The sequence below is a fragment of the Haliotis cracherodii genome, unplaced genomic scaffold, assembly GCF_022045235.1.
Source record: "Haliotis cracherodii isolate W230 unplaced genomic scaffold, xgHalCrac1.p SCAF_17, whole genome shotgun sequence".
NCBI lineage: Eukaryota > Metazoa > Mollusca > Gastropoda > Lepetellida > Haliotidae > Haliotis > Haliotis cracherodii.
In genome coordinates this window covers 23,987,617-24,000,040 of record NW_027266272.1, presented here as the reverse complement: position 1 = coordinate 24,000,040, position 12,424 = coordinate 23,987,617, and the positions used below count along the sequence as shown (strand labels likewise).

Sequence of the window (12,424 nt, the reverse complement as noted above, 5' to 3'; positions counted from 1 at the left end):
ATCTGGGACATCAGTGACAGTGATGGGCTCCCCCACAGACAAGTAGGCGATGGTCACATAGTGTGTACATAGTTTGGATGTCGACCAGCTGAAGATTGATCTACATATGTTATGTGAACACCTATCGGTTAACACTGGTACATTCTGCTCACACAAACAAACAACAAGTCGGCCTAAATACATCTGTATCTAAGGTACGACGCCAGGACAGCGGCCCACCTCATTCGTGACCAACTCGTGTTATTCCGGGACAAGCCGAATAGCGACTCGTGTCCCTCACATGGCCCATTCGTGACCAACTCGTGTTATTCCGGGACAAGCCGAATAGCGACTCGTGCCTCTCTCGTGGCCATTTTTGCGACCGGGTTCCGTCTTAGCGCAAACGGGCATACATAAAACAATTGTCAACTTGTTACATAATGGGTCACATATATTTCTCCATATATTATATATATTTCAGATGCAATTTAAAGCACATCGGAACATGCGGAATTATACAGTGTATATTTTTAGATGCAAGACATTTAAAATCAAAAATTATTTCTGAGGAATTCTTTGACGAAGAACTTGAAATCATACGCGCATTTTGATTGGTTTGTCGTATTTTCGCACATATCATTCATCGATAGGGGGACGAGTCTTCTTGCAGGTTACGGAAAGGGGCGAGTGGTGACGAATGTCTCATGGCCATTTTTGCGACAGGTTTCCGTCTTAGCGCAAGCAAACAGGCATACTTAAAACAATGGTCAACTCGTTGCGTAATGGTTCACATATATTTCCCCATATATAATACATATTTCAGATACAAAATAAAGCACATCTGGACATGCGGAATTATACAGTATGATTGAACACATTTAACTGTGTCTTGGGTATATTTTTAGATGCAAGACATATGAAAAATAAAAAAATATATCTGAGGGATTCTTTGACGAAGAACTTGAAATCATACGCGCATTTTGATTGGTTTGTCGTATGCTCGCACATAACATTCATCGAGAGGGGGACGAGTCTTCTTGCAGGTTACGGAAAGGGGCGAGTGGTGACGAATGCGGCCCACCTCTGTTTTCGAACCATTGAAGTTAATAGTTGAAGTCTTAATGTAAGAACGGTTGCTATCGAAAGGTTTTGTTTGTTTATTTGTTGTTTAACGCCGCACTCAGCAATAGTCCATTTATTTGACGGCGGTCTGTAAATATTCGAGTCTGGACCAGACAATCCAGCGATTGGCATAATGAGCATCGTTCCATGCAATTGGGATGCGATGACATGCGTCAACCAAGTCAGTGAGTGTGACCACCCGATCCCGTTAGTCGCCTCTTCCTGAATTGTCTGGTCTAGGCGGAATATGGCGTAATATACAACACATAAACAAACAAGTGTTCCGGTACCTACCGTGTATATCTTGTCCCCCCTGCTGGAGTCCAAGGTTAAATTGGCGGAGCTGTAAGAAAAATATCATGACGTCATACGAATACTATAGACAGAGACAACATGTCACGCTCCAAAATCAAGGAGGAAGATTATAGTTCTTTATCTTTCAAGAAATGAGTGATTGAATATTGTGTTTTGTTTTGTTTGGTTTTGTTTTGTTTTGTCGTTGTCAGCACCGTATCACAGTAGCCTGGGAAAACAAGTCTAGGCTTGGGTAGCGAGTAGGGCGACGAACCACGCCGTCAGGGGATGACGGCACACATGCGACTAAGCCGCACCATTTCTTAATCAGTCCGTATGAACACTGCACTCATCAATATTCCAGCTATATGACGGCGGTCTGTAAATAATCTGGGTGTGACTGTCCAGTGACTGACATCATAAGCATCGACACGTGCAATTGGGATACGATGACATCAGCCTGACCACTCGACCCCGTTAGTCGCCTATTGCAAGCATGGCTGTTGAAGACAAATTCTAACCTGGATCTTCACGGGCAGAGCCAATATGACAAACATGGGGTACAGGGGCCTTTTTCCCAGATCCACAATAGATTCTTTATTAATGGGGGCGGTCGGGTAGCCTAGTGGTTAAAGCGTTCGCTCGTCACGCCGAAGACCCCGGTTTGATTTCCGACATGAGTACAATGTGTGAAGCCCATTTCTGGTGTCCCCCGCCGTGATATTGCTGGAATATTGCTAAAACCGGCGTAAAACCCTACTCACTCACTCTTTATTAATGTATTGGAATATACTTTCATTTGTGCGAGTGAGTAAAATTATCTGGTCACTGTTAGTTTCATTCACATAGACATTTTGTAGTCGACCTCAGCGACTATCTAATCATCTTGTACAGGTTGGGATTTATTTAAATATCCACTTTGTAAAGTACTACAAGAAACACCTGTACTTGCCTGCATGATCTGATCTCCATCCATTGTGTCCCCTGCAAGGAGCACCAGCTGACGTCACATCATATGGACTAGAAAGCGCACAGGGCACACGCAATGCCAGGAGTTTTCACGAAACAATTCCAGTACTCCCTATACAGAATCGGCTTTGTCTACATGTTCCAGCTTGGAGAGAACAAAGTGATGACGACTTTCACAAAATATCTGAAACATTTCAAAGAAAATACGCAGATACAGGATCAGTGAGAAAAGTGTTTGATGAAGGTCAGTGATGACAAAACTAAAGACTAGACGGAAAGAGTGAGTGAGTAAGTTGGGTTTAACGCCGCTTTTAACATTATTCCAGTTATATCGCGGCGTGTCAGATTAATGTGGGAGGAAAGCCCGAAGTGATGCAGGTTTCGGACGTTTACCACTTCGGTGAAACCCACGAGCACGGGTATGGTCCTGACAAACCTAGAAACATAATCGGGGCGATCCGGGATTCGAACCCACAATCATAGGTTTCTGGCGTGCCCAAGGGACGCAACTCTGCACAGCGAATCGCGGTGCCTTAGGCGACTGGGCCACCCCTGACCCCTGGTCGGAAAGAAGCCAAAGGTCATGGAGGTCTTAGACTAGCCGGGAGCCGCGATGGGGTCCTACAGTCAAGACATGACCCTACGTCCCGTGATGTGTCTTGACTGTAGGACCTCATCGCGGCTAGTCTTTGACGTTCACCACCATCATGGGAATGGTGTCAGGCAAGGATAATGATCAGAGCGGACCTTGGATTTAAACCCAGGACCAGCTTAATCGTGAATTGTGCGCAGCCTCATTTTCTTCTTCACCTCACACACTTTGTTCACCTTATTCCATAATACGGGGCAGTGAAGTTGCCTAGTGGTTAAAGCGTTCGTTCGTCACGCCGATGTGTGAAGCCCATTTTTGTGTCCCCCGACGTGAAATTGCTGGAATATTCTTAAAAGTGGCGTTAAACCACACTCCGTCACTCAATATACCAGGGACATGCATCAGCTGTATCACGGCGGATTGTAAATAATCGAGACTGGACCAGACAATCCAGTGATTGACAGCATAAGGAAAGATCCACGTCAACAGGACAAGATGGCACCCAATCAACCAAGTGAGCGCGCCTGACAGCCTGATCCATTAGTCGCCTCTTATCAGCATCATGGATATTCTTAGTCATATTCCGTGGGGACGGGGGGTGGGGGGGGAGGGGGGGTGGGTATTTACACAGAATTTTTTAAAAATAGCCTGGCCTTCATATGTGTGTTTCAAGGACTAATCCTTTATCGTACTTTTTACCTGATAAAAGTGCACTGTGCACTGTGTGATCACGTGTACAGTATCTGCTGCAACGTTGTCGTAGGGGGATAGGTTGACGTTCCGGGGTTGGTGGCGGTGTTTGTGGGGCGTGTCCAACCCATTGCTACATGTCACTCCCTACAAACACAGATACACATGGCTATGTAGAATGTATATCGGGAATATCCTCACGTCAAAGTCACTGCAGTACAATTTCCATATTTAATCTGACCCGTCTATCAAGTGCATGATCTCCACCCTGTATTCAATAAAAATACAATCATTTTAGTATCACCCGAAACGACGAACAGAAATGTACATATTTGCGCACGAGTTGAGTTTTACAGCATTCCAGTTATATCACGGTGTCAGCTTAATGTGGGAGGAAATCCCGAAGTGATTCAAATTTTTCACTCTTCCAGTTCTAGGAAACCTACGAGCACGATATGGTGTAAACAAACAAATAAGCACGGGTATGGTGCCGACAAACCAAGAATCATGATAAGCCCGAATCTGGGATTCGAACCCACGATCAAAGGGTTCGGGAGGTAACTCTGCACAGGGAATGGCGACGACTGACTTACCCACCATAATGGTCCCTAAATCATAACACTGTCAGCAAAACGTCAAAGAAACCATAAAAAATGCGCATGATTGTTTAGTAATATCTGTCCGACGTACACTGAAAACTAAATCGGGAGCAGTTATAGCGTTCAGGGCATGTCTGAACTCTAAACTCTACAGCGGCACCGATACGAATGATCCAGTAATTCAGTATGCTTACACGTTTGTGATATCACCGAACCCAAGTCAAGGCCAGGGCGAAACTACCATTGTAGCGGAAAAGCTATTGTTTCACCTAAAAAAGCACAATTTATTTTACACCAAAACAAGCACAAGTAAACCTCAATTTACTATCTACGCAGTAAGTTATTCATTTAAACTCTACACGGTCGGACGTGATATTTATTGTCTCACTTGAAAATCGAAAGCTTTACTACGCAATTTAGGATTTTAGTGGTATAACAACGCGTGTCGGTCTGACGTTGATTAATGAACAATTTGCATACTCGTATATGCAAGGGACCGACGTATGGTTCTCAGTAGGAAGTGACAACTTGGAGACGATGGCTTGCGGCACATACAGTTTTACTTTATACATGTAGATATATATATACAAAAGACACTATGTGCCAGGTCAGCACATAGTGGTAGTGGTTGTTGTCTTGGTGCCCCGGAGCACCCAGCCTAACCCTAGCTAGGCTAAGGGTAAGACGTTTCTTTTCTCCTCCTTTCTGGACCAAGGCTTATATAGCCAAGGTCACCTGACATTTAGTAATTAATAAATATAAATGTAAACAGTAAGTCATCAGTGACATACTTGCACATCTTGTTCAGGATGGCAGACGGTCGATGTACACAAAAATGGGGATTAACAAATAGGATTAGCATCTTATAAATATCAGCAATTAAGTGTTTCAGGCATAAAGATGTCATGGCTCCAGGGTAATGACCCTTTGCAATTAAATGCTCTTTAGACAATGGGTGTCGTAAATCAGTCGCTATGACAACTTCCCTCCGTTACGTGAAGCTAGGACCCCAAGCTTACATGAGTCCAAATTGATATGTGTGAACTTTTTCACCAACGAAAACAACCTTGCAAATGTGAACAAAATCAGTTACATGAAATCCTTATGCAACAAATATATCTATGCAATGACAGTATGAAAGTGATCATCTAGCCATTTTTATTTTGTGCCAGTTTGAAAACTAACGAGGTGATCTTTGTAATGTGCAATTTCACTACAAGGTAATTACTGCTTTGCACAGATTCAATAAATATATCACTGAAGTAGCTTTGAATTCAGGAGTCTAGTTTGGCAGTGCGACTCAGTACCGAATAATGATAATGAGTAATGTCATAAAAAGTACAAATTAAACATCTCAGCAAATATTTCGCATAAAGAAATTTGAAACCAGGAGTCTAGCTTTACCGCGTGACTCAAACGGTACTTGTGGGTACTATTGCCCTTTTAAGTACAATGGGTGCTCTTCCCGTGTCTTTGACGGAGCTTGCCCAGATATTGTGGGTGCGATGCCCAAGAAAAAAATCCTTAATTCCGACATCAAAACTCTGAAATGCTGAATACTGCTTTGCTGTTAATTACTTAATACTGACATACAATAAACATATGTGTGGGGGTGGCTCACCCAAGAATATCCCTAATCTGAATGCAAAGTCCTAGACAATACATTCAATTTTGTACCAAACTGTGCACATTAATAACTTGTAACAAATGACAAATTTTGTCGTTTAGATTTTTGAAATTACGAGTCGAGCTTTAAGGTGTGACTCGATAACCCTACAGCTTAGGTTTGTCCGGGCCCTAGCTGTATCTATATGTCTGGCATGGCCTGGAGACATTTCAAAGATTCCCTACACAATAACTTCAAAGATCTAGCTTGACTAAAGATGTAATTTGGAGTATATTGCACACATACAAAACTGAATTTTGGAAAGACACATTTTGGCATTAATATACTGGCTTTGATTAAACATACCTGCTTGGACTATTCAACAGTCACACAATATATATCCTTGATTGAGTCCATATAAGTAAACACAAATTAGTAAGTCCCAATGAGATATCTTGTACACAGTGTCCATCTTGTAGGTGCCTGTAAGGCGGTTTCTGTATTGAGCAGGGTCTGCATGAAGATGGCTGTGGTCGGATCTCTGTGGAGTACGCGTGTATACTTCTTTTCTTAGGTCATGTGCAGGAACGACATCTTGAAGGGGAAGACTTAGCAGTGTTGCTAAAATATTCTAGCAGGGAAGGTTTCGGATCGGAGAACTTGTTCTTGATCAGAGAGGTTCTTGTTCTTCTTCAATCTTGTTTCAGGCCGTTTCTTCGTTCTTGGTGATTGGCCTTTAGGAAGGTAGTATATCCTTTTAATAAAAGACTGTCACTTCCTACAGTTTTGTGAACCATATGCCATGCTGCAAAGAGGTACAGGAAAGGACAGACTAAGAAGTCTGTCATACCCGATAGCTCCACCAAATTAACAACGCGTGTCGGCCTGACGTTGATTAATGAACAATTTGCATACTCGTATATGCAAGGGACCGACGTATGGTTCTCAGTAGGAAGTGACAACTTGGAGACGATGGCTTGCGGCACATACAGTTTTACTTTATACATGTAGATATATATATACAAAAGACACTTTGTGCCAGGTCAGGTTGTCTTGGTGCCCCGGAGCACCCAGCCTAACCCTAGCTAGGCTAAGGGTAAGACCTTTCTTTTCTCCTCCTTTCCGGACCAAAGCTTATATAGCCAAGGTCACCTGATATTTAGTAAGTAATAAATATAAATGTAAACAGTAAGTCATCAGTGACATACTTGCACATCTTGTTCAGGATGGCAGACGGTCGATGTACACAAAAATGGGGATTAACAAATAGGATTAGCATCTTATAAATAACAGTAATTAAGTGTTTCAAGGCATAAAGATGTCATGGCTCCAGGGTAATGAGACTTTGCAATTAAATGTTCTTCAGACAATGGGTGTCGTAAATCAGTCGCTATGACAGGTAGATAAATGGTGACGTAAAATCGCCCTCACAAAGTTATTTTAATTATAATGATAGGTTGGCTCACATACATTATCTATTCGTTTTAATGTTCACATTTCATTTGTCATCATAGATGTTTTTTGGAGTAAAGTCGAAAATGTGTTGGTGAAACATGTATATATAATACTAAAAACATAATATAAAATTACCAATATTTGTTCAAAATAAAATGTAACATACACCCCAACATGCAGGAAATAGCCTTTAAGAGCATCTAATTTTTAAAATATTTGGGTAAGCGTGCCCCAAAACCCTACTAGAGGGCCCTCAAAAAATTGGTTTTGTTTAAACAATCAATTAGCCTAGTTGCCCCTGAAGGCATTTGTAGGCTGGCTTACCATGAAACGTCGCCATTGATTCCATGTGCACCTTGATCCCAATACACATACCACACATGGATATTTTCATACGAATGTGTGCAGCATGTGCATTCCATGCGATGTGTGATTTTAGGCCGCGCCGTTAATGACATAAGGCTGAACTCATGACGATGCATTATCGGGGCAGCTTATGTCGGATAATGTTTTGTCACGAGTCTGTTATCTATATCAGCGTGAATGTGTACAATCTTGGAGTGGTATGACGAATAATGATTACCTACCTCCAACGAGTATTCGTGAACACATTAAATAGACCTTTGCATGGACAGACATATCCCTGATAAAGTCGGCCATTATCCCGAAAGGCTTACCTTCGTGGGCGCGTCCAGCAGGTCGCTTACATGTCGCCTGGAGTAAATATCCCGAACAACGACAAACACATACAGTAAAGTACGGTTATAACGAACTCGATGGGACCACTTATTTTAGTTCGTAATAACCGTAGTTCGTTATAAGCATATAAACAGCATTTATACAACAAATGGCCGGGACTAAAAATAAGTTCGTTATATCGGTCAGTTCGTTATAAGCGTGTTCGGTATAACCGTGGCTTACTGTAGTGTCATATTGACAGAGCTCCGTCGCGTATTTTGGACAACAGGTCTCCCTGCTTCTATTCCTTGTACTTCATAGCTACTAAATATACTTCTCAACAATTGCTAAGGACCCACCTTTGACGTAAGATGGCTATATTGTTCCTTACCAAATGTCGAGTAGCACAATTCAACCCTCAGATCTCACATTGCGGTTATCTGTGAGAATAGTCTCGGAAACTCTACATCTTAGTCAATTTGATTCAAGTTGTTCAATCTTTATCTGTTTACTAAGTTTTATTTCGTATCCATACCATGCACGTGTGCAATAATTATTCGGCCATGAATTCGGAAAACAGTCGATTCTGATTGGTCAATCAGAGCTTTTAAATCACAATAACCAGCTCTGATTGAAACAGTTGCTTTGAAGGTCGAGTCATCGCATGATATGTGCGTTTGATACCAAATGCAACTTGGCGCGTTTAAATCTACAGCTAAGGGCTTAGTCACACATTCAGGATTTTTACTGCCGTCCTTGATGGGACAGTTCCCGATTAAAATTTGTCAAAAGTCTGATCAAGATCCTGTGATTCGTGGCGGTAAATTCACAAACAATCAGATATTTGCTATGGAAGTGTCCCGAATCAGCCGTTTCCAGCCAAATTCGTCGCGATTCTCCCGTTCTCAATTCGAATCTGATCCGATTTGCATCTTCCGCATGGTGAAAAACGACCAAATCTGTCCCGACAGCGTCCCGATTCTCCCGAAGGCGATCCGACAGAGATCAGACAGTGACCGGACAGTGAACCGACAAAGATGGTTCGCATTCGGCAAGATCTGGACGCAATCTGGACTCGATCGACAAGAAACGGCAATGAACAATTCATGCCCGTTCATCATGACAGCGTCCCGATCCACAGGACACCGTCCGGACTACAAAGGACATTGTTACGATTTTGATCCGATACGGCAGAATCTGTCACGACATAGTCACGATTGTAATCCGACTAGACAAAATCGGCTGAGCTTCCCGAATGTTACAGGACGCACCATACTGTCGGGAGTGCTTTTTCGACCTCTCTGGACCTTTCCCGATCCGCAGGACTCTGTTACGAACGTATACGACTGCGTTCAGTCAATGATAGGACATTCCAGATCATTGAGGATAGCACCGTCTGATCTCAGACGGAAGCCATAATCTACGGAAACCTTTTAGGGCCATTTGTTTTTTTAAAATGTTTCGATACTATCTTGAAATTTCAAGAAACTAAGTTGAAATTTCAAGATATAGAAGTTGAATTTCAAGATACTATCTTGAAATTTCAACTTAGTTTCTTGAAATTTCAACTTAGTATCTTGAAATTTCAACTTAGTATCTTGAAATTTCAAGATAGTATCGAAAAAAATTAAAAAACCAAATGGCCCTAAAAGGCTTCTGAATAATCGGCACTGCGTGAACCCGGCCTAACCTACCTCTACTTCAGAAATTAAGTTTGTTTTTACCCGATGTGCAGTGTATTAAAGTACAGTTTTTCCCGAAACTATTAATAGTTAAATCACAAGGAGACTTTGACATTCCACACATGGGTGGAGAGCAAACATTTCATCTGAAAGTCGCGGCGCCTTATTGAAAATCCTCGAACAGGGCGAACTGATGGGCTGTTCCACTTAATCGCCTGCACCCTTGCGTTAAGAGACGATATACATTTCAAACATAATAAAATAACACTAAAATGGGTAATTTAGGGTTTAAAACGTCACATTATATCATAAACACCAGCCAGAAATCGCATAGTTCCCTCGATCTAATGATAATTTGGAAAATCCAATAATTCTGACAAATTTCTCAAAATCAACACGTAAAAATCTCAGGCGCCGAACTCCGTCACTTGCATTATGCTGAACAGATTAAAAAAATACGTCCATATTACACGAAAGTTAAAAAACGACTGACTGTATCGTCAGGGACGACAACTATGTGTGCAATGACAACGTCACAAACTGCAACATGTGGTGATAATTCTACTCCGATTCGACTCCGGAGAAACACGAACCTCGACTCGACAGAATTAGACACTTAAGAAGTGAGTGAGTTGGGTTAAACGCCGCTTTTAACAGTATTCCAGTTATATGTAAGCTTAATGTGGGAGGAAAGCCCGAAGTGATGCAGGTCTCAGACGTTTACCACTTCGGTGAAACACGAACCTCGACCCGACAGAATTAGACACTTAAGAAGTGAGTGAGTTGGGTTTAACGCCGCTGTTAACAGTATTCCAGTTATATCACGGCGTGTAAGCTTAATGTGGGAGGAAAGCCCGAAGTGATGCAGGTCTCAGACGTTTACCACTTCGGTGAAACCCACGAGCACGGGTATGGTGCTGACAAACCTAGAAACATAATCGGGGCGAACCGGGATTCGAACCCACAATCATAGGTTTCTGGCGTGACCAAGGGACGCAAATCTGCACAGCGAATCGCGGCGCCTTAGACGACTGGGCCACCCGTGCCCCCCACTTAAGAAGTATTTTAGTAGTAAACACAACTGATGTTTCCGCACCTGAAGGCTATTGATGTAATGCACGTGTTGTTTGGTAGTCTAGACCTTCAATAAGATTGTCCTGTGTAACTAAAGCTCACCTGACTTGTGACACCCCCTACATGCTTGTTCGTAGAAAGGATCTATGAGTGAGTGCGTATTGTTTTACGCCGCATTTAGCAAGATTCCAGCAATATCAGGGCGGGGGATACCAGAAATAGGCTTTACACATTGTACCCATGTGGGGAATCGAACCCGGGTCTACGGCGTGACGAGTGAACACTTTAACCACTAGGCTACCCCACCGTTCCCGGATCTATGAGCAGCTGGCAGGCGGTTACGCCATGAATTAACTGCACTCGCAGGCTCCTCACAGCGATAGCCCGTTCGCGGAGCTTTCTATATTATCGCTGCCACCGACATAAACAAAAGTATAAACGTTAATACATTTGGGGTTAGAGGGCAAATTTCAACAATCTTGTAATGGCCGCGCCCACACTGGTGGCAGCGATGTTACCGAGAGTGTAACGAAGGTGTCACGCGCTGGGAAGGAGCTTGCTACACTCGTCGACACCATGGTACCTACAGACAGACAGACAGACATCTCACCGCTGTACATATAACAATGTCAGTAACATAAGAGTGAATACACGAAAAATAGTTCAGCGCCCCGTATATAAAGTTATGAAAGACGACACAAAACTAAATGATATATACATATATTGCACATGAAGCAGATCAGTAAAACTTTTAATTGTTTGACAGGCATTACTTGGAAGTTGACGGGTGACAAGATAGACACAATTTTATGGATAACAACTGCTTTAATACTGTAAAAAAGCGACGTTTCGGTATATATATATACTGACTGAGTTTTCTATAGTTGAGAAAAGTGATATTTTCATTTCAGTGAATTGTTTCCCTTTATCGTAAGTGTCTGGCCCCAACACAAACTGTTGACTTCCTTTTTACGTTAGTTCTGCATTGACAAGGCGAAATAATGACAGGTGGCCATTTATAGAGATAAGATCGCTTCTTGTCGTTTGTTATTCAATTGAAAATGTTACGTTATAAACTGTACATTTCCAACAGCGGTCTCGTAGCTTTCAAGAATATTTTGATTTTGTATATAATCATATCTTAATGTATGGTGAAGAATGTTAGTGACCTCAAATTATTTTGTAATACTTTTGTTTATACATGTATTTTTTTAAGATTTTGCAGTCGGAACTACTTTTTAAGTCGCAATTACAAGGGGTGATGAAATGTCAGGTAGGTAGGATTTACGTTTCAAGGTTTTACATTTGTAATGAACAGAAAACAATTTTACCGTAGACAGATTCACAAAAAGGCACTCGATGTGGGAAGCATGATATTTCACTTAACACATGACATCTCCCCTATATATTAAAATCTACCGTCATGTTTGGCCAGAATGTAGGTTAACAGTGAAGACGAATTTTCAGCGAACTTCAGGACAAGATCACTGTTGAAGGAGACATCAGAAAAAATACTTAAATAATAAGAAAGAGGATAAACTCCAATAACATCGTACCAATACCGTTTCTACTATATCGATATCTAAATGAAAATAGATCTGAGGGTTGAACCTCACTCGAAAGTCTTTTAAATATCTGAGGCCCGTTCCACAAAGCAATCTCTGTTCTATGACTATGGTAAACC

At 41.9% G+C, this 12,424-nt stretch overlaps 1 protein-coding gene across 8 annotated transcripts in view; it reads right to left on the bottom strand.

The window, feature by feature from the left end:
- The window catches only part of LOC139464982 (ankyrin repeat domain-containing protein 50-like), a 32,148-nt gene that overhangs the window by 5,298 nt on the left and 14,426 nt on the right, over positions 1 to 12,424 (bottom strand). For 6 of the 8 annotated variants that reach the window (XM_071246629.1, XM_071246626.1, XM_071246631.1 and 3 more), the window contains exons 2-4: positions 3,656 to 3,793; positions 2,348 to 2,548; positions 1,396 to 1,444 (exon numbers count right to left, since the gene is read on the bottom strand). In XM_071246629.1, the coding sequence (XP_071102730.1) occupies positions 1,396 to 1,444; positions 2,348 to 2,371 (73 nt within the window). In that variant the 5' untranslated portion in view covers positions 2,372 to 2,548; positions 3,656 to 3,793. Of the gene's footprint in view, positions 1 to 1,395; positions 1,445 to 2,347; positions 2,549 to 3,655; positions 3,794 to 7,630; positions 7,652 to 12,424 lie in introns of those variants that run through there. The other 2 variants (XM_071246632.1, XM_071246633.1) reach the window with 2 other exon arrangements.